Here is a 26,458-nt window from a genome sequence, read left to right as displayed (position 1 = left end):
AAACACCCCAAAAGATTCACAAGGATGGTACTGGGACTAGAGGCTAAAGTTGTAAGGAGAGACAAGAACACAAGAAGAACACAAGAAAATAGGAGCAGGAGTAGGCCAACCGGCCCCTCGAGCCCGCTCCGCCATTCAATACGATCATGGCTGATCCTACCCCAACTCCCTTCCCACTATCGCCCTTCTTCCCACCCAAAAGAACCGTGTGATCTCCTGGGAGAGGCGAAAAAACGGATAAAAACCCAGGCCAATTTGGGGGAAAAATCCGGGAAATACCTCTCCGACCCCAAGCTAGGCGATCAAAACTTGTCCAGGAGATTACTAGACGGGGTAGGCTGGGGCTATTGTCAATAAAGCAGAGGAGTCTTTATGGAGGAGGTATATAAAATCATGTGGACATAGATAAAGTGAATGGTCAGAGTTTTTTCCCCCAGGGTAGTGGAGTTTAAATGTAGAGGGCACAGATTTAAAGCGAGATGGGAAAGACATAAAGGGAACTCAAGGGACAATATTTTCACACACAGGATGGTGGGTATGGAGACATTTGGATAGGTACATGGGTAGAAAAGGTTTAGAAGTACATAGGACAAAGGCAAATGGGACTCTTTGGTAGGTAACTTGGTCAGGTCAGCATGGGTCTGTTTACTTGCTCCATAAATCTGTTTTAAAAAAATCATACCCTGATAATGAATAAATTCTGTAGCTGTTTACTTTAATACAAAAAATCTCAGTCCATAGTTTTGAGTATACTTATTTTTGGGGGCATTTTGAACATACTGAAATCCAAGGAGCTCAAGTGCTCCCAAGATAACAGCCATAATACCTTTGATTGAATCCATTAAAAATCAGTACACTCCTACAATTATTGAAGCAATGATTTTAGTCATAATCTGTATGTCATAATTTTTACATTGACACTGCCTTTTGTAAATACAAGGAAATGTTCAAGAAACACGAATCTAATGCCTCAGATAAGAAATGGCAATTGGCAGACTGTGATATTCAGCGGCCAAAAATCCATTGGGATATTTTGTGATAGATTAAGCACCTTTGTTAAATAAAGCGTTGTGAGCAATTTGTTGCTACTTATTAACCTTATCTACTCTTTACCATTTCATTCTTTTCACTTAAAACAGATTATGTAACAGATTATGTAACATCTTATAATGCAAAAAGATAAAGTATTTGTAAGAGTTACCACTTTTGTTGATATCTACTGATATATACTTTGCAGTTTAATGTGGATAAACTTTGGTGGAAAGAACAGGAAGGCAGATTATTATCTGAATGGTGTCAAGGAAAAAGGGAAGTACAATGAGATCTGCGTGTTCCTTGTACATCAGTCACTGAAAGTAAGCATACAGGTACAGCAGGCAGTGAAGAAAGCTAATGGCATGTTTGCCTTCATAACAAGAGGAGGCGTATAGGAGCAAAGAGATCCTTCTCCAGTTGTATAGGGCCCTGGTGAGACCACACCTCGAGTATTGTGTGTAGTTTGGTCTCCAAATTTGAGGAAGGACATTCTTGCTATTGAGGGAGTGCAACGTAGGTTCACAAGGTTAATTCCCGGGATGGCTGGACTGTCACATGTTGAAAGATTGGAGCGACTGGGCTTGCATACACTGGAATTTAGAAGGAGAGGGGATCTTATTGCAACATAAGATTAAGATATTAGACATGTTAGAGACAGGAAACATGTTCCCGATGTTGGGGGGGGGGGGGGGGGGGGGGTGCAGAACCAGGGGCCACAGTTTAAGAATAAGGAGTAGGTCATTTAAAACGGAGATGAGGAAAAACTTTCTCACCCAGAGAGTTGTGAATCAGTGGAATTCCCTGCCTCAGAAGGCAGTGGAGGCCAATTCTCTGGATGCTTTCAAGGGAGAGTTAGATAGAGCTCATGAAGAGAGCAGACGGAGTCAAGGGATATGGGGAGAAGGCAGGAACGGGGTACTGATTGTGGATGATCACCATGATCACAGTGAATGGCGGTGCTGGCTCGAAGGGCCGAATAGCGTACTCCTGCACCTATTGTCTATCTCCTTCGTTCCTGGGTTGCATTCCAAGTTGCCGAACCAAGCCAGTTAATATGCCCTCAACCACACACCTGTAGAAGTTTAAGAGAGTATTTGTCAACATATCGAATCACCGCAATCTTCGAATGTAGAAGAGGCATTGATGGGCTTTCTTTATGATTGGATCCATAGACTGGACCCGAGGACAGATCTTCATAAAAATGCATGCCCAGGAACTTGAAGTTGATGACTCACCCTCAACGCTAACCTGTTGATGAAGGATTGTAGATTCTTGGCTTTCCCCTTCTAAAGCAAACAATCCACTTCTTGTTCTTGCTGACGTTGAGAATAGAGTTGTTGTTTTGGCACCATTAAAGCAGGTTTAATCTCCCTCCTATACTCCGATTAATCATTACCCATTATCCGTCCAACGACAGTGGTATTGTCAGCGAATTTAAAGCTGGCATTGGAACTGTGTCTGTCTATATGGTTGTGGGTATAGAGAGAATAGAGCAAAGGACTGAAGGCACAACCTTGAAGTGCTCCTAATTTTACAAATTTGAGAATGTTAGAGGAGATGATGGTGTGGTGTGCTCAGCTGTAGTTGATAAATAATAACATATTCTTATTGTCCAAATGGCCTAGTGTAGAATGGAGAACCAGCAAAATCGTATCCCTTGTTGATCTATTTTGGCATTATGCAAATTGTAATGGGTCCAGTCCTTACTAACGTGGGAGTTGATATGCGTCATCACCATCCTCTCAAAGCACACTGTCACCAGGGACAATAGTGTCACCAATTGGTATTGTTTCCCACCTTACTCTTCTTGGGCACGTTTTATTGGTGCCCTTTTAAAGCAAGTGGGAACCTTGCACCATGGTAAAGGAAATTTGAAGGGGTCCACAAAATCTCCAGCTGGTTGATCTGCACAGGTTTAAGAATGTGCACCACCATTGGGGCCAGACAGAACAACAATGACAGAAACCTTAGCACACATTTAGTGTTGGCGATCAACAGATAACTTTTACTCCCAAAAATTTGTTTCTAAAACTGTGTACTGGTGATATTACAGCTCTAACAGAGTAGTCACTATAGAGCCCAACAATTTAATGGACATGAACCAGGGAGATCAATATATTCATTAAGCATTTAACTACAAGCTGGATTAGTTCAGACGGAGGCTGAAATCATTATTAGTCACCAAAGACAATTTAAAAATCAGAAATAGTTTTGACAAAACAATAGCAGGGATCTTATAGCAGTTAAATAAAATCATTTATTTTAAAACTAGATGCGATCCTGTTAACTACAACATTTCTTTACAGTCTGACTCCTCCTCACGTTTCTGTAACTCAGTAATTTGTATTTTGAGCTCTTTACAGAAAGACCTGTGAACCATTGCCTTGTGACACAAAAACATCTATTTCTGAAAAGGACTTGCATTTACAATTGGCTCTTCAATATTCATGCCGCGCTTCGACCCTGCTCCCCCACAACAGCTTACAAGGCTGCAATTTAGATGCTAATTTCACACAATATACGCCTTTCAGTGGTTCACCTTAGTTTCTATTTCACTAGCTAACCACTAATTTATGTCCCGATATCAAGCTCCCTACAGATTTATAAACCGGCTGAATAGCAGTAACCAATCTTCAATTTTGGAATAAATCATTTCCAATTTATTTAGTACTACAGTTTTCTTTCCCCACCGACAATGTACAGCTCCTCACAGGACTCCATAAACACCCGACACCTTCCATGGATCTCCCATAGGAATTATGAAAGACCGGCATTTAATCAAAATGGTAATCAAAGTTTGCTTTCATGCAAAAAGTCTGTAATTTAATTTGTCAAGGAACATAATCCACTGCACGTACTTTTCCAATGGAAAAACAAAATGATTCTTCTTGCAATAAGCTACTGAGGTGTTAGTAATTACCTTGCATTTGATACCTTTAATCACAATAGTTTGCTTCAGTCTTTACATATTAAACACAAGTTCTTACAGCCATGTGGGGGGAGGGGTGTGCAACACTGAGAAGAGAGAAATGGAAGTGACAACTCCAGCTTAGTTTGGCTCCAGCACTTCTGGTGTAACACCAGATATGACATCTATAATCCTAGAATATACCACAGGCTCAAACCTCACCCCAGACATCATTCTTGTTAGGGAGATTTACTGGAATGAATATGGGAGGTGGAAAGCGGATTGATTAGATCTTTCAATCATGGAATGTTTAGATAGAGTAGATGGAGAGATGCAATGTAGAGTGGCATGGGAAGAGAGCAAGAATGTGGTTCTGAGGATCGGTCATCATCATATTGAATAATGGAGCAAGTTTAAAGGTCCAAATGGTCTATTCACACTCGTATTTTTCTGTTATTATTGGTGGAAGGTCAAAGTAGAAATCATTGAATTAAGATGGTTGGCAAAACTACTAAAATTAGCCAAGGTGGTGGTGGGGGGGAGCTTGCTTCTTTTAAAGATGCTGCAAGTGGCAGGGACCTGGAATGCATTGCTGGGGGAGTAGTAGAGGTAGATTCAGTCATGGCATTCAGAAGCAACCAAATGAACACTTGACAGTAAGAACATTCATAGTTATGGAAGAGGATTAGGGAACAAGGTGAGCAAGATTGTTCTTGCACCGGGACAGACACAATAGGCTAAATGACCTCCTTATGTGCCGTACTTGTCTGAAAGCTTAGTGGTTAATCCAAATTGAGGCTGACACTTCGGTAAAGAGAAACAGGCTCAGAGAAATGGTCTTTCAAATGAAACGCCACATCTAGGCTTTGATCACCTTCTCATGCATATACATTTCAATGAGCCAAAGACATGAAGCATTAGGAGAAAGTCACAAGGCAATTAATATATATATTTTTAAACTGAATCCAAAATGTAACCAAAAAATAATCTATGGGGATCAGAAAAGGAAAAGGGCTATCTAGGAAAGTAGTAATGCTGAACAGAAAAAAGAAAATTCATGGATGTAGTGGTACCACATGAACTCGACACGAAATGCAGTACTCCTAAAATTACCTGTACGAAAAAGTACAACCTCCTGAGCCAAGGTCTGACAATATGGTCAGAAAAAAAGGACACGTACCCACTAAGTAATACGACCTGCATCCCATATGAAAAACAGAAAGGTCCTTCTAACTCCTTGTTAACAGGTTGAGCTCTGGAAAGGGATCAGTGGTCTTAGTTGAAATTGATCCCTAACATCTGCATTGTACAGAACTCTGCTCTACTTCACAATTGCATTACAATGTATTGTGCTTGGAGAATTTTGCAGTCAGTACTGGTTCTACCTCTCCAGCACTTTGAAGTGCCTGAGGTAGGTCTAGATGATATTAATGATTCCGAGTAGACTATAAACCTGTAGGCCTTAATCTTCAAACATTTTTCCTGATGGCTTTAGGGTATGTTGGCACTCTTGGCAGAAGTAATGAATTTGAGCACAGATATGTGCCATCACTGAGGGATTAGTCCAGAAAAATGCTGAATGGTCCAGGGTCTCTAGGGTTCAGTCAAGGATTTTTATTGATGGGGACAGGTTGATAAAACTTCTTTGGCAGGTTTCATTCCCATCTCAGTGAATAATAACTTGATGACTTGAAGCTCAGCTGCTGAACCCATGCATACACAAGCATTGATTAAAAGTTATTTTGTGTAGCCTCATCTCAGTAAATAACTTGATGATATCTGCTGAACACATGCATACACAAGCCTTGACGACTTGTTGCTTTCTTGAGGCATGGTGGAATTTCCAACCCAAGAGCAACTTGCTTGTGGTTAATTAGTACCTGAATCTTCTGACTGCATCAAAGCAGTCCTGGAATTTCCTGGAAGAAAAGCCAAGAACCTCTTCACAGGGGCTAACTACAGTGGACCTCAGGGCAGGCTGGTGACTCCCATTGGTTGGGTGGTGTTAGACTGCCTGCAGGGCACTGTCTGGAGTGGCTGTTTTTGTGAGAGGCCTGCCAATAATCCTGTTAAAAAGCAAAATGAATCTCATTTCTGTCACAATAGTTATTTTTATAGCTGGTTTGTTTTCTTTGGTTTTGAATAGCCTTCGTTAAGATGTGGAAACTGTTCAAATTTCACAATGCTGAGCACATGAGAATGAAACAATGGAAGAGAGACTGGGAAGGTTTCATGGACAACAGCTGCATCTATCAGTGGTGGTTTTACCCCCTTTCATGCTTTTAAAGTTCTGTAATTGGCCCAAGCCAAGGGCAAATGGATTAGCTCTGTTCCGCAAGATTAAATTAAGAGATTTATCTTTAAAAAGAAGAGAATGAACTTCATGAAACATTTCTGAATTAAGTATACTCCATTATATAAAATGCAATTAAAAACTCCCCCTTAGCCACAGATTCGACATTCAGCCTACTGCATTAGCCGAAGAGATGCAATTACGGAGTTCAATGATTTTTGACACAAAGCCAATTTAAAAAGAATTATTCCATCATTTAGATCTTCGCAGTAGCTTTCACTTTAGATTCTGGCAAAATTTAGATTCTACTTAATTTAATTGTATTGCAATTAAGAATTATCCAAAAACTAATGCCCCACTTCAAAACACACAAAAGGATCTGGAAGATATTGTGAAGGAATATGCCCATGGCCAGAACTCGTATAATGGCTGAAAAAATGAAACAGCTCAAGCAAGGAAAGAAATCACCGTGCGAGCGGCACGGTGGCACAGCGGTAGAGTTGCTGCCTGACAGCGAATGCAGCGCCGGAGACTCAGGTTCGATCCTGACTACGGGTGCTGTACTGTACGGAGTTTTACGTTCTCCCCGTGACCTGCGTGGGTTTTCTCCGACATCTTCGGTTTCCTCCCACACTCCAAAGTCATACAGGTATGTGGGTTGATTGGCTGGGCAAATGTAAAAATTGTCCCTAGTGGGTGTAGGATAGTGTTAATGTGCGGGGATAGCTGGGCGGCGCGGACCCGGTGGGTCGAAGGGCCTGTTTCTGCGCTGTATCTCTAAATCTAAAATAGTTGTCTTATTGTCATGTGATGTACTGATCACTGCTTCACAGAAGCTGAATATCACAACTCTCAGACCCCTCCTCATACCTCCATCTCGATTATGAGCCCATGTTTGAACTTCAGGCTGTTGTCTCCCAGGTGAACACTTCATTTCCTTGGGCGATCTCCCCTCCGCAGCATTCAGCCATGTAGATCCCACCCCACATCACCTGCTCAGGAGCACAAGGACTGGACTGGTAGATCCATTGCTTTAGCCTGCCCTTGTCCCTTCTCATTTATCGACAGCATCTTTGACACCCTCTGCCACTGTCAGTTTCCCAGTCTCAAATGGCTCACTACCGTGCATTTCCAATCACTCCACACTTCCTTCCCACACTTGGATGGTACGAGGGCCCTTTAATTCCCTGAACGGAGGTGAAACCAGACCTTCACCACCACTCTACTTCACTTGGCAGAATTCATTCTTACATCAAGCAATCATTTCTTCAACTCTCCTCAAGTCAAAGCTGTGGCAACTTACGTTGGACCAAGCAATACCCACCTCTTCATTATGTTTCTACATAGGGATCAATCCTTCGTTGAGTCCTAATCAGGTCCCACCCCCTCAACTCATTCTCTGTCACACAGATGATTGTTGGTGCTGCTTTTTGCACTCATGCTGTTGAAAATTTCTTTTTTTCGCTGACATTTTTCATCCTGTACTCATCTCTGACTTCTTGATCACAACAGGTATCTCATATGCCTTCCTGAACCTATCTATATCTATTGTCACTTTCAGGGATCCTTAGACTTGTACCTCTGTCCCTCAATTCTTCATGATGTCGGTCCTACACTTTTATTCATTTCCAGGTGCATCATCTTGCATTTATCAGGATTAAATTTCATCTGACATTGTGATGCCCATTTTCCCAAATGATCAATAACATCCTGTGCGCTAGGACTATTTGCATCAACATCAATTTTCATGTCATATACAAATTTATTAAGCATCCCTATTCTGTTCAGGACTTCAAAAGCAAGTGGCTGTAAATGTATTTTAGAAATGCAGACACTGTTGTAAAATTTATACACACAGCGAGCCGCCACAAATAACAGTTTGTAATCTATTTATAGTATTTATGAATATAAGAGATAACATCCTTGTTACCCATCAAGTGTGCAGGTCCGCATTGACCAAACCGATCCCCCGGTGGCCGAGCACTTCAACTCCCCCTCCCATTCCCAGTCTGACCTTTCTGTCATGGGCCTCCTCCAGTGCCATAGTGAGGCCCACCGGAAATTGGAGGAACAGCACCTCATATTTCGCCTGGGCAGTTTGCAGCCCAGTGGTATGGACATCGACTTCTCCAACTTTAGATAGTTCCTCTGTCTCTCCCTTCCCCATCTCCTTCCCAGATCTCCCTCTATCTTCCTGTCTCCACCTATATCCTTCCTTTGTCCCGCCCCCCTGACATCAGTCTGAAGAAGGGTCTCGACCCGAAACGTCACCCATTCCTTCTCTCCCGAGATGCTGCCTGACCTGCTGAGTTACTCCAGCATTTTGTGAATAAATACCTTCGATTTGTACCAGCATCTGCAGTTATTTTCTTATACTAAGTGTGCAGGTGGAAATTTGGTTTAACCTCCAATTCTCAATTCAGGAGATGAATGTAGAGATCTCCTCCAACTTGCTTCCAAGTGCAGGAGCAGAGATAGGTGCCACCCACCATTGTCAGTGTTGGTCTCAGTAGGAACCACACCTGACTGCTGGCAGTTACTGCCACCACTCTGGGCCAGAGAATGAAATTCACTCTCCCAATGGAAATGCTAAGAATCAGCCCGTGAAATTTTCAATTCCTTAATGCAAAAACAAAAGGAGACTGTTGTCTGGTATTATTCACCCTGATTTTATGTGTCCGAAATAATATACAAATTATAATTATGGCTTGAATTTTTCCGACCTTTATTTTTTGTTCAGTTTGGGGCATTGTCTTTTTTTATTAGTGCCAAACTACATCAAATTGTTTGCTTTATTAAAATGAAGTCAAGTGCATTTTTGATGGAGAACATCATGACGCAAGTCAGAGATGAAATTACTGAGGGATCATCTGGTGAGGCTTTATGGGTGGAGCAGAGAAATAAGAAGGGATGATCACTTTGAGACCTGACAATATCCTCGTAAACCTTCTCTACACTCTTTCCAGTTTAATGGCATCTTTCCCGTAGCACAATGTCGAAAACTGAATATAATACTCCAAGTGCAGCTTCAACAACCTCTTGTAACTGTAACAAGAGTTACAACTTCTATGGAGACACAAAGAACTGCAGATGCTAGAATCGTATATAGAACATTTAAGTGCTGGAGTGATTCAATATGAGGAAGCATCTCTGGAGGACATGGATAGGCCTCTCCATGTCTTCAGAGATGCTGTCTGATCCACTGAGTTACTCCAGCACTTTGTATGTGCCCCAACTTCTATACTTAATTGTGTAGGAAGGAACTGCAGATGCTGGTTTAAACCAAAGATACACAAAAAGCTGGAGTAACTCAGCTGTCAGACACCATCTCTTATTTAATATCTTACATCTATACAATTCCCTGACTGATAGAGCCAAAGTGCCAATAGCCACCTTCACCGCCTTATGTACAGTGCCACCTTATGTACAGGTGCATTGCCACTTTCAATGACTTCGGCACTTGCACTTCTAGATCCCACATTACATTATGTTGTTAAGTATCCACTTTGAACAATGGTTATAAGATCTGTTGCTGCTGCTTGGTTTATGGTTATTTTAGTCCTATAATAAAACAGAAATGCTGGAAGCATTCAGTAGGTGAGGCAACATCAATGGAGATGGAAACAGAGTTAAGGTTTTGGGTTGATGACTCTTTATCATTTGAATCCAGCTTTGAGTAATAGTCTTCAGTGACGACATTTATGTGCGCATGCCTATGTATCAAGAAAGCAGTAATGGTAACTGACTCAATAAGAATGTTTTCACTATACTACATGTGATCTATTCAAATGTAGCAGCAAATCTTCAAGAATCTTTCAACCAAAACTGGCTAGAAAGAGATGGGTAATGAGCACATGAAAACACCACAACCTGCAAGTTCTCCTCCAAGACATGCAGTGCCTTGACTTCAAATTGCATAGCCAATCACTCATCCAAGATTCTATACCAGTGGACCCGGTAAAGTATCTTCACCATATCCTCAGCAGCAACTGAAGATTTTAATGCAATTTAAAATATATTTCTTAGTTTCTCCAATTTTGATAAAGGCTCATTGACCTCAAAATATCACCATCGATTTCTCTCTCCACAGATGCTGTCTGACCTACTGAGAAACCCTTTTCAATTTTTATTGGAAATTTCCAGCAACTACAGGCTTTTTTGCTTTTCAAAATTACAACATTGTTTCCTTGACAACAGCTCAATATCTGCATCACAAAACTAAGTCTTGCATCCCCAGGTGAGAGGACTTTGAACCTTTTGTTTACATGATGTCTGCTAAAATTACAAGACGTTATTTTACCTTTCCACGGATTGTAAATCTATAGAACTGACCTTCAGATTAAACAGCCCTCATTCACCATATTCACACCCATTATATTTTTTAAATCCATCTTTATCAACACCAATACCGCAAGCAATTTTAAGGAAACATCGAAATAAATAAAAAACAGATTCAGTAGAAATAATTCGATCACCTCTGTCAGGCTCAATTCAGAGCCGTCTCACTTTTCATCTTTAGTGTATTAATCCCCCCCAGGTGTTATTTAAGAATTATATAGCGCCTCCAGAAGAAGAAAATAGCCTGCTATTTATTACATGTCTTGAGCAGTTCACTGGCTTAAAGATTATAAATGTATGTTTTCTTACGTAAATTTTCTCAGCTTATAGAGTAGATAGCTGATACCCATATCTTCAGCTTCTTAACTTTGCTGAACAGAATGTTCATTTCAGAGAACACATTTATTTAACCCAACCCGTTACATGTAGGTTCACTTTTTTAGGGAAGCTGTTCAAGGCTAAACAGTTAGATTTTTTTTTAAAACATAGCCTGTGTGCCTGCTAATGCATAATAACATTTTTCAGTCTATTTCATGTTGACTGAGGTGGTGTTGAAGAGCAAGGGATTTCTATTTTCCCTGCCTCAATAACACTCTGGATTTTTTTTAAATTCCACCAAGGTGTTTGAGCAGAAAACTACTCCATGTCTGGAACTTTCTCAGCTGGATATTGAAATAGGAAAATTAAGTGAAAGGCTAAATTTGGAGGTATTACACAGGAGCCTTCTTATGCAGCAACTTTCCCATTATTTGAAACGCCAGATGATACTTTAAATTTTCATAATAACCGACAGATTTAGGATTATAACAAGACTGGAAATACTCAGATTAGTCAACATCTGTGGAGAGATTAAGAGTTTATGTTTCACATTGATGAACTTCCATGAACTTCAAGACACTGTAAGATAACTGCCACAATATAATACATGCACGCTTAATCCACACTGGCCTCGATTCCCCTTCCATACCATTTCTCCTTACCTCTCCATTCTTCAATCTACCATATTTATCCACCTCACTTAAAATATTTCTAATGATTCAGCTTCCACCACCCACCAGGGTAGAGAATTCTAGAGATTTATCACCCCCAAGAGAATGACTGACCCTTCATTTTGTTGTTTTGTCCCATTGTTCAAGACTTTCTCACTAGCGAAAACATTCCAACATTTAACCTGTTAAGCCCCCTAAGGATGTTATATATTTGAATAAGTTTACCCTTCAATAAGGAATACAAACCCAAGCTATATAGTCTCTCTTCCCAGGAATTAGCCTAGTCAATTTTATTTGAACTGCCTTCAATGTTACTATCTTTTTTCAGTTAAAGAGAACAAAAATATGCACTCTTCCAGGTGAGATCTCACCAACACCCTGTTCAATTCAAGTCATATGTCAAGAGTGTTTAATTGTTATATGAACCGGGACTGGAACAATGAAGTTGTTGCAGATTTACAGGCACATTAATGCAACATAAATATAATAAACAATAATGCAATAAATTTTCAGTTATGCAAGGTAACCAGCCCATAACAGCCATCAGCCTCTCTAGCACAAAAGGCTCAGGAAAATATCATAGCTATAACCGTAACCAAAGAAAACATCACCTAAGATAGTTTGCTCAGTTTATTCTCCACCATTAGATTATTCATCCCCTCCACCGGCAGTGCTACGTGTTTACAGTAAAGGGCCTGTCCCAACTTAGGCGATTTTAAGGCGACTGCCGGCGACCAGGGTGTTGCCGACAGTTCGCCGGGGTGTAGCGGGCATAATCGTGAGGAGTCTTCAAAGAATCATAGTGGATCTCGGCTCGTCGCTGAGAAATCAACCGGATTGAAATTTCTTGGCGACAGCTGGCTTGTCGCCAGATATCGTTGCTTATTGCGGGCGTTGTCGCATGCTGTCCCCAGATTTGCTAGGTTGTCTTAGATGCATTTAGAAGCACGTAATATTAAATTAAGTAAAGTCATTTGAAGATACCATAAAATACTTGTGTTAACCAATTTATTTACCGTCAGGACATTTGACAGGTAGATTGGAGGCGACAGTTTGACGGTCAGGTAAGCGTGGGAATTTTCACGATGTTTATGGCCATCATCAATTACATTTAAAGTAGGCTCCCAACCCAGATATGCAACCCAGAAACCAGATATGCATCTTCCGTACATTTTCAAAGAATGCCCACGACCCGAAACGTCACACATTCCTTCTCCCCTGAGATGCTGCCTGACCTGCTGAGTTACTCCAGCATTTTGTGAAATAAATACCTTCGATTTGTACCAGCTTCTGCAGTTATTTTCTTACACAGGATATGATCCAATATCCAATGAGACCGAATACGAACTGGTTTCCAATCTATTGAGCAGGAAGTACTAAGTAGCTATACTAATACAAATTCATTCCCCAGTATGTTGTGAGCCACAATGAAGCAAGAATGTTAAAACATGGATTATAAAAATAAATCCCTTTACTTACTATGATAATCTAGAGAAGTGCTTGTCATTTAATCTGTTAGAAACCATACAAAGGGTGATCAAATAGCAACTTGCAAGCCACATTCACCCCTCCAACTGTTCAAGTGCAGCTCCCAGAGATTCAATGAATACATACCATTTGGGGAATAATTTCATCAGATATGTATTGGGAGCTATGATGTCTAATACACATTTGTCTGCTAACCCCAAGATGGATAGAAGATGATGGACTCGTATCTAGCCCATGTTTTCACCTCATCACAGGAGCCCGGGCATAATACACTTGCATCACAGGATTATGGCATCATTTGGCTATGACTCAGCCTGGGCAAGTAAACATTATGCATTTGCAAAATACAGTACTAGTGCATTACGGTATGCTCACTAATCAAATATTTAAATGTCAGCACTCAATAAGGAAGTTGACAACAAAACTGGTCTCATGCCGTATTGCTTGTGTTATATTCTGAAGGAGTACTTAAAGAATATATGCATCAAGAGCTGCAAATGTATATGCAAACAGAAAATATCAGTGACAAATAAAGCAAGTTAAAATTTCCAAAATAACTTACAATGAGGATGGAGACTCAAGGCCTCTAGTTTCAATAACAAGCAGCAATGATACAGCAAATATTTAGTGTTTCTTAATGAATGTATTAAGGTGGAGTCTTAGTAATAGGAATGTACAAAACAATTGTGCATCTTGCAATTCCCAAGCCTCTTGGCATTATTGTACATGACTACAAAAGGTCCTCAAGTTTAACCATCCTGTACTATCTACTCCAAAACAAGTGCCTTTTGAACAACTATTCTGTCTTATCAGTGAATGGCAGATTAAAGGGAAAAGGAACATCAAGGGGGAGCAGAAACCACTTAAAATGCTACTTCTGCTTGGGATGTATTTCATCCTACAAGTTGTGGTCTACTGAAAACTGAAAAGTTAAATTTATTATGTTTAAGCAGTAGATGTCCATAGACAACAGCCTGATAATTATTGCAAACACTTAATTTGATCACCACTAATAATTTGTAATTGCCTATACCTTGCTTAGGCGGTAGTGGTTTTCGAAGAGAGGTGATAATGTCTTAAATATCACATTTTCTGCCTTGTATCCTGATAAGATTCCACTTTTACCAAATTGTCAATCTTCATACACAAATATTTGCATTACAGCATTAGCAACATTCAGATGTAATCAGTGTCCCAAGGTTGCCAAGAAACCTATACAAATGTAATCTCTTCAGATAATTAATGTAACTGATTGGCCTAGGAAGGGTTAACTCAAGTTTGCTATGGGAAAGAATGCTCATTGCTGTGAATTTGGAAGTCTGTTGTTTTGAGTGCAATTGGGAAACAATGTGAAGTAGCATTGATAATTAGTTTAAATCAAATCTCCCACACACACCAACACATACCACAACTGTTGGAAACACTTACTGCAAGAAGTATTTAAACTGCGAAGGCTTGAAATTCTCCACAGGGATGATTGATGGACAGTTCTCAGCCTCTTCTTTTAAGTGTTTTCCAGAAACTCTCGAAAAAAACTCTGGAACCCTTGCAAGCAGCACGGCTCTATGGGCCTTGAAGACAGCTGCACCCACATGGAATGTGACATCTGTTTGAGTTCCTTCTACAAGAAGCCTTTTGGGAACAAAAAACAGACCAATTGTGCAAAATTGTTTCTGGAGCTCCTTGGATTTAAAAAATATATAATTAAACAGTCAGAGTACCTATCGAAATATTCTTTCTGCAATGAGTATAGTGAATGTTGTGGTATATATCATAATGTATAATATAGTAGTGTTGAACATCATACAGTATTAAAAATTAGTGTCACAATAACCAAGAACAAGATCCCTATATAACCAGAATGAATTGTAAATGTTATACTAATGCTTTGAGTTAATAATTAATGATTATAAGCCTTATCAATTTTATCTTTGTCTCAAACATATCTATGAAGTGCAAGATTATCGCGGACTAATTTTACTAATTTTTCATGTCTCCACCCACCCATCACCATTTTGCACACATGAACAGTCAATGAAACGTCAGTGCACAATCCAAACAGCATTTAAAACTCCAAAAGGCATGTGACATTATATGCATATCTCTCTGGAGAAATGTGTTTTACTGCCATATCTTAAATAAATTCATTTTCATTTGAGCCTTTAGTGAGGGGGGTTGTGAAATAGTGAGAAAGTATTTACAATTTGTACTTATCAGTTATTCCTTTCTAACAATACACCTCCTCCAAAAACAAAATCTACCTTCTGGATTCAGTCAATTTCAGAATTGACCATCTTCAACACCAAGCTAACCTGTCCTGGCAATTCCCACATCCAATTTAAACTCTCACCTATAAGGTCATAAGTGATAGGAGCAGAATTAGGCCATTCGGCCCATCAAGTCTACTCTGCCATTCAACCATTGTTGATCTATCTCTCCCTTTTAACCCCATTCTCCAGCCTTCTCCCCATAACCCCTGACACCTACATATACAGCCAACCAGAGCCAAGCAAGCTAGGAAAAAACAAGTGTATTTCCAATAAGATGTAATCCACATAGTTACAATTTTACTTCCAATTCTTTAATTTCTGAATATTGGAGAAAAAAAACCTTAAATCCCTCAAAGAGACTCACTTCTAATATTTCATCCAACAGATCCTTGTCTGAGATCAAATCCTCTTCATTTTCCAATGAATATTCATGAACAAACTCAAATTAATATTCCATCCATCATAAACTCATAAATCACAACAGAAGCTCACTACATTCAACCACAGCAGGATGTGTAATTACTTCTGCAGGTGGTATAATGGTCAGAATCTAATCAGCCAAATTTCCTTTACTTACAATAAAGCCCCAAGGACGCTTGTTCCTAACAGTTGCCACGGAATAATGTCTTCCTTTCCCCATTGTAATTTTTAGGTATAAGTTCATTATTGTCATGTGCACCAAGGTACAATGAAAAGATATCTTGCCTGCTATCCAATCATATCGGACAATACTAAATATCAATGCAATTAAGACAAACGCAAGTACAATAGCTAGCCAAAGTCCAATGTCCACAATGAGGTAGAGGCGAATCGACTGTACACTCGCTTATGGAAAGACCGTTCGGAAGCCTGATAAGGGGGGGGGGGGGAAGAAACTCCTACAATCTATTTTCATCATTTATTAACAAAATATACTGGATACAAAATCTAATACATTAATGCACTCAGGCAATTTAAACAAAAGAACAACTTCTATTTAGAGTATTTCTTAAATTAATGACCTCATGTTAATGTTCTCCCCTCTCCACAGTTCCTTGGTAAGTATTGTAGGTCAGATGAGTGGATTACAGCATCTATCCATGGTAGTTTACATACACTGCTAATCAAGGTCACTGGATAATGATTGGAAGCTAAATTTCTAAATTTAACACCCCAAAACCAATGTGTTGCAGTCACAACTGAAATTAACTACTTCAAAGCCTAAGGATTAAAATTTGGTGAGTCCTGGCAACATCCTTATAAATCTTCATCACATTCTTTCCAGCTTAAAGGCATATTTCCTATAGCAGGTTGACCAAACGTAACAATACTACTCCAAGTGCAGCCTCAACAATGTCTTGTGCAACTGTAACATACTGTTCCAACTTCTATACTCAATACCCAGACTAATGAAGGCCAGTGTGCCAAAAGCCTTCTTCATCATCCTATGTACAAGTGCAACGCCACTATCAGTAAACTATGTACTTGCACTCCAAGACCCCTTCACTCTACATCACTCCTCAGGACCCTTCCATTTACTGTGCAGATCCTGTCCTGGTTTGATAACTAGAGTGGCAACAAATGACAACCTGATTGGTTCTGTGCACTAAAAACAAGAAAGGCTGACAAAGGATCTTCAACACAGAATAGTTGTTAGGATAAACTAGGTTTCAACAAGAACCAACAAATCCATTGCAGCTTGAATACTCCAATGTTATATAGCTTGCTCTTTCTTTCTGTTTGTGTCAAGAATCTTCACTTTTGCTTGCCATTCCTCACTTTCTGTTTTCTTTCATTTGTATCTTGTGGCTTGCTGGGCATGTCCCAGTAAGACAGACTGCTCAGTATTACCTAAACATTATTACAACATTAGCACTACAGCATACAGAGAAACACTTGCCTTTTTAATGATTACAACCTATTGTAGACAATAGCTTTGATCCACCCACTGCCCTACCCCACTTACTTTGCTACCTGGACTAACTTGTTTTCTCTCCTCAGTTCTGTTGCAGGATCTTTGACCTGAAATATTAATTGTTTCTCTTTCCACAGATGCTGCATGACCTGCTGAGATTGTCCTTTGTTTTACTTTAAAAAATGCTTGAAATGATAAAAGGATGTTTAATTATATTAAGTATTTGTTGTACCAAACCCAGTTTATAGGAAGGCATTGCATACCTGAGAAGGTCCTTACTTAACTGCGAAGCCAGGGTTTCTTTCAATATCTGTCTTTCACTTCTAACTCTCTCTTGGAAACCTTTGCTGTTTTCCAGATTGGGAACTCTCTGCACAATTCCTCCATTCCACGTTGCCATTTCTAGGTCTCTTGATTGGTGTTTATATTCATCTCATGGAAACCATCTATTTAAAAAATATTAAAATGAAATGAATCAATTAAGACAACTATACCATGTAGGAAGAAACTGCAGATGCCGGTTTAAACTGAAGATAGACACAAAAAGCTGGAGTAACTCAGCGAGACAGGGAGCATCTCTGGAGAGAAGGAATGGGTGACGTTTTGGGTCGGGACCCTTCTTCAGACTGGTTAGGGATAAGGGAAATGAGAGATATAGACTATGAGAGATGTAGAGAGATAAAGAACAATGAATGAAAGATATGCAAAAAAGTAACATTGATAAAGGAAACATGCCATTGTTAGCTGTTATTTGCATGAAAATAAGAAGTTAGAGCGATTTGGGTGGGGGAAGGATAGAGAGAGAGAGAGAGAGAGGGAATACCAGGGCTACCTGAACTTAGAGAAATTACATATTCATACCACAGGGCTGTAAGCTGCCCAAGTGAAATATGAGATGCTGTTCCTCCAATTTGCGTTTAGCCTCACTATGACAATGGAGGAGACCTAGGACAGAAAGGTGTGTGTGGGAATGGGAAGGAGAATTAAAGTGTTTAGCAATCAAGAGATCAGGTAGGTTCAGGGGGACTGAGCGAAGGTGTTCAGCGAAATGATCACCCAGTCTACATTTGATCTCGCTGATGTTTAAGAGTCCACATCTTGAATGAATGAATAAGTTTATTGGCCAAGTATGTGCATATACAAGGAATGTGCCTTGGTGCACCGCTCACAAATGACCACACATAGTTAACAATGAAGAATAAAGCATAACAACACCAAAACAATAAGGATACAACATTACGGTCTAAACATGTGGGTGAAGATAAACCAAAGCAAAAAAGAGACTACAGACTTTGGTTATTGAGTAAAACTACTACTCGTGGAAAAAAGCTGTTTTTATGTCTGGCTGTGGCTACTTTGACAGTCTGGAGTCTGTGTGAAAGGCGGAAAGGGGTGGAGAAAGGAAGATGTGACTCATGTTGGGATCCCATTGGAGGTGGCAAAAATTTGAGGATTATGTGTTGCATGCGACAGCTGATGGGCGAAAGGTAAGGACTAGGGGGACTCTGTCTCTGTTGCGACTAGGGGAGGGGGAGCAAGTACGGAGCTGCGGGGTACCGAGGAGACATGATTGAGGGTCTCATCTATGATGGGAGAGAGGAACCCTCGTTTCCTTTGGAATGAGAACATTTCAGATGCCCTGGTATGGAGCACCTCATCTTGGGTGCAGATGCAGCATAGACAGAGGAATTGGAAGTAGGGGATAGAGTCTTTGCAGGAAGCAGGGTGGGAAAAAGTGTGGTCGAGATAATTGTGGGAGTCAGTGGGTTTGTAATAAACATCAGTCGATAGTCAATTTCCTGTGATGGAGACTGTGAGATTAAGAAAGGGGAGGAGTCGGAGATGATCCAAGTAAATTTGAGTGCAGGATGGAAATTGGTGGTGAAGTTGATGAAGTCCATGAGCTCTGCATGGGTGCAGGAGGTAGCACCCTCAATGTAACAGCGATAGAGTTTGGGGATCAGGCCTGTGTATGCCTGCAACAGGGATTGTTCAACGTACCGTACAAAGAGGCGAGCATAGCTGGGGCCCATGCGGGTGCCCATAGCTACTCCTTGGACTTGGAGCAAGTCAGAGGAGTCGAAGAAGAAGTTGTCGAGGGTGAGGACCAGTTCCGCTAGGCAGAGTAGAGTGTTAGTAAAGGGAAATTGGATGGTTCTGCGGTCGAGGAAGAAACAAAGGGCTTTAACGCCTTCCTGGTGAGGGATGGAGGTTTAGAGTGACTGAACGTCCATAGTAAAGATAGGGACTGGGGGCCCGGAAAGCAGAAATCATTAATGAGACGAAGAGCATGTGAGGTATCTTGGACATAGGTCGAGAGAGATTGAACTAAGGGGGGGGATAGGATGGAGTTGAGGTAGGTGGAAATCATTCCAGTGAGACAGGAGCAGGCAGAAAAAATGCCAGGGCAATTATGTTTATGGATTTTGGGGAGTAGGTAAAACCGGGCTGGGAAACGATAAGTTGAGGGCTGTGGAAGGCAGACAGCCAGAAGTCATAAAATCAGAAATGGTCTGTGAGATTATGGTCTGGTGCTCGTCTGTGGGATCATGGTCCAAGGATAAGTAGGGAGAGGTGTCTGAGAGACGATCAAAAAGACCTGGATATATTATTGGAGACCCAGCAATCTCTTTTCCAATATACTCAATTTGTATCCCACAACAACCAATTACTGCAATCCAGGGGGATTCAAGAAGGGAGGTGGATATTACGCACAGGTTCCGTCACAATCTCATCACATGGTGGAACATGCATAATCAACTGCATCGCCCTATTCTTCTTAAGGAATCAGTTTCTCTTTGACTTAAAAGTTCTACCTCAACGTGTCCTGCATTATTTCTTAGTACAATATGCAAATCGCTAACAAACAATTAGAAATGGTAATTTAGTGATTTAAAGTATGGATGAATATTTTCAGTAGAGATTCCAAACCAAACAGATTTCAGATAGTAAATTAAAAGCCTGTATTTAAATGTCAGGACATTTAAATTCCTGCTATTTACAACCAACACCAGATAGCAATACTATTTGACTTAATTACAAATACTTTAACATTATTCCACAATATCCTTTTAATATTAACCATTAAGCTACTGAAAAGTCAAAATAGTTTACATCGTACATGGCCCTTCATCCCATAATGTCCATTCCAAACAAGATGACAAGTTAAACTGTGTAGGAAGGAACTGCAGATGCTGGTTTAAACCGAAGATAGACACAAAAAGCTGGAGTAACTCAGGGGACAGGCAGCATCTCTGGAGAGAAGGAAAGGGTGATGTTTTGGGTCGAGACCCTTCTTCAATCTGAAACGTCACCTATTCCTTCTCTCCAGAGATGCTGCCTGTCCCGCTGAGTTACTCCAACTTTGTTTCTGACAAGTTAAACTAATCTGCGCTGCCTGCACGTGATTCATATCCCTCCATTTTGTACGCTTTCAAATTATCTGTTATTTTAATATCACACTTAAACACTTTGCAACTTTCATAATTAAAGAACTGACAACCCGAGAACATCCAAAGGCACTTTTCTGCTAAATACATGATTTTGGAATATAATCATCTTTAGCCACAGTGGGGTGAATCTGTGGAATTCATTACCACATGTACATGGCTGTGCAGGCCAAATCTGTTCATATTTTTAAAGTGAAAGTTGACAAGTTCCTGATTAGTAAGGGCTTCAAAAGTTACAGGGAGAAGGCAGGAGAATGGGGTTGAGAAGGAATATAGATCAGTCATGATTGAATGATGGAGTATACTCGATGGGCCTAATAGCCTAATTCTGCTCCTATGACTTATGAACTTAGGTATTGCAGGAAACAGAGCAGGAAATTTGCACATACCAAGATCCCATGGATAACCAATGAGAAACAACCAGATTAACAATGCTGATTCATCTTGGTCAAAACGGCAAGATAACTTCCCTAGTCGCCTCCATAAATAATGCCATGTGGTTCTTTACATTCATCAGAAATACAGGACAGAGCCTTATGTTTAATGCAAAACACACAGTGCTCAAGGAACTCAGCGGGTCATGCAAAACGCGGGAGTGAATGGACAGGTGAAGTTTCAGGTCGAGACCCTTCTTCAGACTGATGTGCTGAGTACATCCAGCATGGGGTTTGCTCAAGTTTCCAGCATCTGTAGTCTCTTGTGTCTCCTTGGTTTAATGGGCATTCTGGTAGTACAGCCTTTCTTCAGTATTAAAGTGAGAGCTCTGCAGCCGAGCCACAACTGATATCTTTCCAGTGCAACCCAGCCTTACATGTTTATTTGGTTTTTTACATTACCGAAGAAAGATGTTTATAGCAATTTTAAACTATGTCAGGATTACGAACAGTACAATTACAGCAAGACTGTAGAATAATAGATATTCAAAGAAGCAAGTAAATTCAATTTTATATGAAGTGCATTAAGAGCGGTTGATGTAAAGTGAAACTAAATTATGGGACTTTAATGAAGCAATTAACCTGAAGAATGAAACTCAATTAACTTATCATCCACAGCCTGCGCCAAATGATTGGTTTTAATCTGCACAAACTGTTCCCATTTATTATGTGTCAACTGCACCTTTGTTGGTAGGAATCTCATATAAGTTCGAAGGCAGTGAGTCTAGCTCTCAATCCAAAATATCAAAAGTTAGCTGGGCATTCCAGCACAGCACAGAAGGCACACAAGACTATTACAAGTGCCACCTTTAATCAAAACATTAAACCAAGGCCTTAAATGATGGATAAGATCCCATGACAAAATACAGGGAATTTCCTCGGAGTTCTCATCAATCAACATTAGTGAGTCATAGAGTAATAGTGTGGAAACAGGCCCTTCGATCCAACTTGCCCACACCGGCCAACAATGTCCCAGCTACAGTAGTCCCAATTGCCTGCACTTGGTCCATATCCCTCCAAACCTGTCCTATCCATGTACCTGCCTGTCTCTTAAACGATGGGATAGTCCCAGCCTCAACTACCACCTCTGGCAGCTTGTTCCATACACCCACTACCCTTTGTATGAAAAAGTTACCCCTCGGATTCCTATTAAATCTTTTCCCCATCACCTTGAACTTATTTCCTCTGGTCCTCGATTCCCCTACTGTTGGCAAGAGACTCTGAGCATCTACTCGATCTATTCCTCTCATGATTTTGTACATCTCTATAAGATCCCCCGTCTTGCGCTCCATGGAATAAAGACCCAGCCTACTCAACCTTTTCCTACAGCTCACACCCTCTAGTCCTGGCAACATCCTCATAAATCTTTTCTGAACCCTATCAAGCTTGACAATATCTTTCCTAAAACATGGTGCTCAGAACTGAACACAATATTCTAAATGTGGTCTGACCAACGTCTTATACAAGATACCAAAAATTGCTAAAATGCACTCACACATTCTCCCTGTCACTATCTGTAGGATTTTCCAACAGGCAAATTGGCTTCTGTTTACCACAGCACAACTGTGTGATGTGACTGCTAAAGTTGCTTTATAAATGCAAGACATGGATTTTTCTTTGTATATGCTTTCATTTCTTATGATTTTCTTTCATTTCCCTGTCTATCATAATGAATTAACCTAACAAATGACATTAGCGACACTTCACATGAAGTGTACTTGTGTACAGTACCCTCCATAATGTTTGGGACAAAGACCCATCATTTATTTATTTGCCTCGTTACTCCACAATTTGAGATTTGTAATAGAAAAAAATCACATGTGGTTAAAGTGCACATTGTCAGATATTATTAAAGGCCATTTTTATACATTTTAGTTACACCATGTAGAAATTACAGTTGTATTTATACATGGTCCCCCCATTTCAGGGCACCATAATGTTTGGGACACATGGCTTCACAGGTGTTTGTAATTGCTCAGGTGTGTTTAATTGCCTCCTTAATGCAGGTATGAGTGCCCTCAGCACCTAATCTTTCCTCCAGTCTTCCCATCACCTTTGGAAACTTTTATTGCTGTTTATCAACGAGGACCAAAGTTGTGCCAATGAAAGTCAAAGAAGCTATTATGAGACTGAGAAACAAGAATAAAGCTGTTAAAGACATCAGCCAAACCTTAGGCTTACCAAAATCAACTGTTTGGAAAATCATTAAGAAAGAGAGCACTGGTGAGCTTACTAATCGCAAGGGGACTGACAGGCCAAGGAAGACCTCCACAGCTGATGACAGAAGAATTCTCTAGAGAAATAAAGAATAATCCCCAAACACCTGTCCGACAGATCAGAAACACTCTTCAAAAGTCAGGTGTGGATTTGTCAATGACCACTGTCTGCAGAAGAATTCATGAACAGAAATACAGAGGCTACACTGCAAGATGCAAACCGCTGAATAGGCACAAAAATAGGATGGCCAGGTTACAGTTTGCCAAAAGTATTTAAAAGAGCAACCACAGTTCTGGAAAAAGGTCTTGTGGACAGGTGAGACGAAGATTAGCTTATATCAGAGTAATGGCAAGAGCAAAGTATGGAGGAGAGAAGGAACTGCCCAAGGTCCAAAGCATACCACCTCATCTGTAAAACACAGTGGTGGGGGTGTTATGGCCTGGGCATGTATGGCTGCTGAAGGCATTAGCTCACTTATCTTCACTGCTGATGGTAGTAGCATAATGAATTCTGAAGTGTACAGACACATCCTATCTGCTCAAGTTCAAACAAATGCCTCAAAACTCATTGGCCAGCGGTTTATTCTACAGCAAGACAATGGTTCCAAACATACTGCTGAAGCAACAAAGGAGTTTTTCAAAACTAACAAATTGTCAATTCTTGAGTGGCCAAGTCAATCACCCGATCTGAACCCAATTGAGCATGCCTTTTGTATGTTGAAGAAAAAATTGAAGGGGACTAGCCCCCAAAACAAGCATAAGCTAAAGATGGCTGCAATATGGGCCTGGCAGAGCAGCACCAGAGAAGACACCCAGCAACTGGTGATGTCCATGAATCGCAGACTTCAAGCAGTCATTGCATGCAAAGGATATGCAATAAAATACTAAACATGACTACTTTCATTTACATGACATTGCTGTGTTCCAAACATTGTGGTGCCCTGAAATGGTGGGATTGTGTATAAACACTGCTGTAATTTCTACATGGTGAAACCAAAATGTATAAAAATGGCCTTTACTAAAATCTGACGATGTGCACTTTTACCACATGTGATTTTTTTTCTATTACAAATCTCAAATTGTGGAGTACAGAGGCAAATAAATAAACGATGGGTCTTTGACCCAAACATTATGGAGGGCACTGTATATAATATTTGTTCAGGACTGGCATAACATCTTTAAAGGTTCAGGTCACCTGCAAATCTATTTTAGGGATTAATGCCGTTTGCAGCATAAATGAAATTCATGTTAAATCAGGGAGCCATTGATATACGAAATAATGCCCATTAACGGTCAAAATTTTAAAAATATGATTTATAAAATTAATAATTTTGAAACCTGACAGCATCAAGAACATCCAAGAGTGAATCATGACAATATCTGATTGCATGCACAAAAAAACAAAGTACTGGAGGAACTCAGCAGGCCAAGCAGCATCTTTGGAGGGAATGGACAGATAAAGTTGAGTCAGGACCCTTCTTCAGACTTCAGGTCACTGAGTTCCTCCAGCACCTTCCTCTGTCTGATTTGCTCAAGAGTACAGCATCTGCAGCATCATGTGTCTCTCTATCTTTGTTCACAATGCCTGCCCTATTCCTACTCAATACACAATGCATTGGAGAAAGATTGTCGTGCATGGCATGGATAGAACAGGTGAAGAATCAGACAGTTTAGGACAGGATTATTTGGCCTAGCATATCTGCACTTTATGGTCTCCAGCATAATCTCATCACACAGCACTAGGTGCATAACCCTACAGGCCAAGTGAACACCAAGTATTTTATAAACATGTGGGTTCCAAATCTACACACCCTGTTGATGGGGGGACTCATCCTACTACCAATTAAATCCTTGCCCCCTAGTTTTGATCTCCCCACTAAGGGATACAGGTTCATTCTATTTACACTACTCTGGCAAATTCCAATTTGTTATTTGTCAGCCTAATTGAGAGTTTCATCGGCATCACCCTACCCGAAATATCTCTCATTTCAGCCAGCATTTGTATCAGGTATGAGACAGGACACGGATCATTTGTATCTTGCCTGAAGAAGGGTCTCGAGTCGAAACGTCACCCATTCCTTCTCTCCAGAGATGCTGCCTGACCCGCCGAGTAACTCCAGCATTTTGTGTCTACCTTCGATTTAAACCAGCATCTGCAATTTTCTTTCCTACACACCTTGCCTGAAGTTTAGGTCATATAACAAACAAAAAAAGGGAACTGAGTAAGGATCCTTCGAGCATGAGTGGTCGAAATACACCTTTACTTCTTGCCAAGTTGCCACTATCCTTTGGATCTCGTGGGTTTATGTTTTTTTCCACCAAACTACCAAATGTTCAGTCTTGCTAAAATCCACGTAGACACATCAAGCCTCAGTCTTCTCAAGATAAATATTTCAATTGCGAAGTAGTGGATGGGGAGGGAAGACCAGGAGGTGCTGATTAACATTACCTCGGGTCTCAGTTAAGTGCACAATCGTTTCACTCCGGCGCCTGTTCACTTGCACTCACACCTGAGTCTGTGTGCCCGGGGTGGGGAGACGATCGGCTGGATCAGCTTCCGAGCGGCGCGCACCTCCACTTTAGCAGCGGTGGATGTCCATATCCAGCACTGCTGCTGCTGTCGCTGCTGCTGGCACCGGGGAGAGAATGAGTGTCTCCCCGCTCTGCTGCTGCTCTGCTGCTGCTCTGCTGGACCGAGAGCGCGGGAAAACGTTATCACCCCGCGCGTGGCTGTTGCACCGGGCGGGAGAGCGCTGTCTCCCCTCGCGCCTCTGTTCTGTTTACAACCGCCACCCTTGGAACTCCATTCCTGGCTTGCGGGCGGGTGGACACGTGATTACCCACGACCCGTCTGCGTCACCGCACTGAACCCCTCCCTCTTTCCCACCCACACCCGACGCTGTGATGTCACAATCCGCGCCCCAACGCCCGGCGGCGTGACCTCACAATCAGCACCGTCGCGACGTCACGGGGGGGGGGGCAACAAGATGGTGGAGCTAAATGTATAAGAAAATAACTGCAGATGCTGGTACAAATCGATTTATTCACAAAATGCTGGAGTAACTCAGTGGGTCAGGTAGCATCTCGAGAGAGAAGGAATGGGTGACGTTTCGGGTCGAGACCCTTCTTCAGACTGGGATGAAG

General features: G+C 40.9%; 1 protein-coding gene across 3 annotated transcripts in view; it reads right to left on the bottom strand.

Moving 5' to 3' along the window:
- btbd8 (BTB domain containing 8) overlaps positions 1-26,129 on the bottom strand; it is a 77,419-nt gene extending 51,290 nt beyond the window's left edge. For 2 of the 3 annotated variants that reach the window (XM_078408210.1, XM_078408211.1), the window contains exons 1-3: positions 25,764-26,129; positions 17,479-17,661; positions 14,480-14,683 (exon numbers count right to left, since the gene is read on the bottom strand). In XM_078408210.1, coding sequence (XP_078264336.1) covers positions 14,480-14,683; positions 17,479-17,615 — 341 coding nt within the window. In that variant the 5' untranslated portion in view covers positions 17,616-17,661; positions 25,764-26,129. Of the gene's footprint in view, positions 1-13,177; positions 13,268-14,479; positions 14,684-17,478; positions 17,662-25,763 lie in introns of those variants that run through there. The other variant, XM_078408212.1, reaches the window with a different exon arrangement.
- Between the last annotated feature and the right edge of the window lie 329 nt (positions 26,130-26,458).

This window comes from Rhinoraja longicauda, chromosome 11 (assembly GCF_053455715.1).
Source record: "Rhinoraja longicauda isolate Sanriku21f chromosome 11, sRhiLon1.1, whole genome shotgun sequence".
Taxonomy (NCBI): Eukaryota; Metazoa; Chordata; class Chondrichthyes; order Rajiformes; family Arhynchobatidae; genus Rhinoraja; species Rhinoraja longicauda.
The sequence above is the reverse complement of the archived record's forward strand: the minus strand, read 5'-3'. Positions and strand labels throughout refer to the sequence as shown.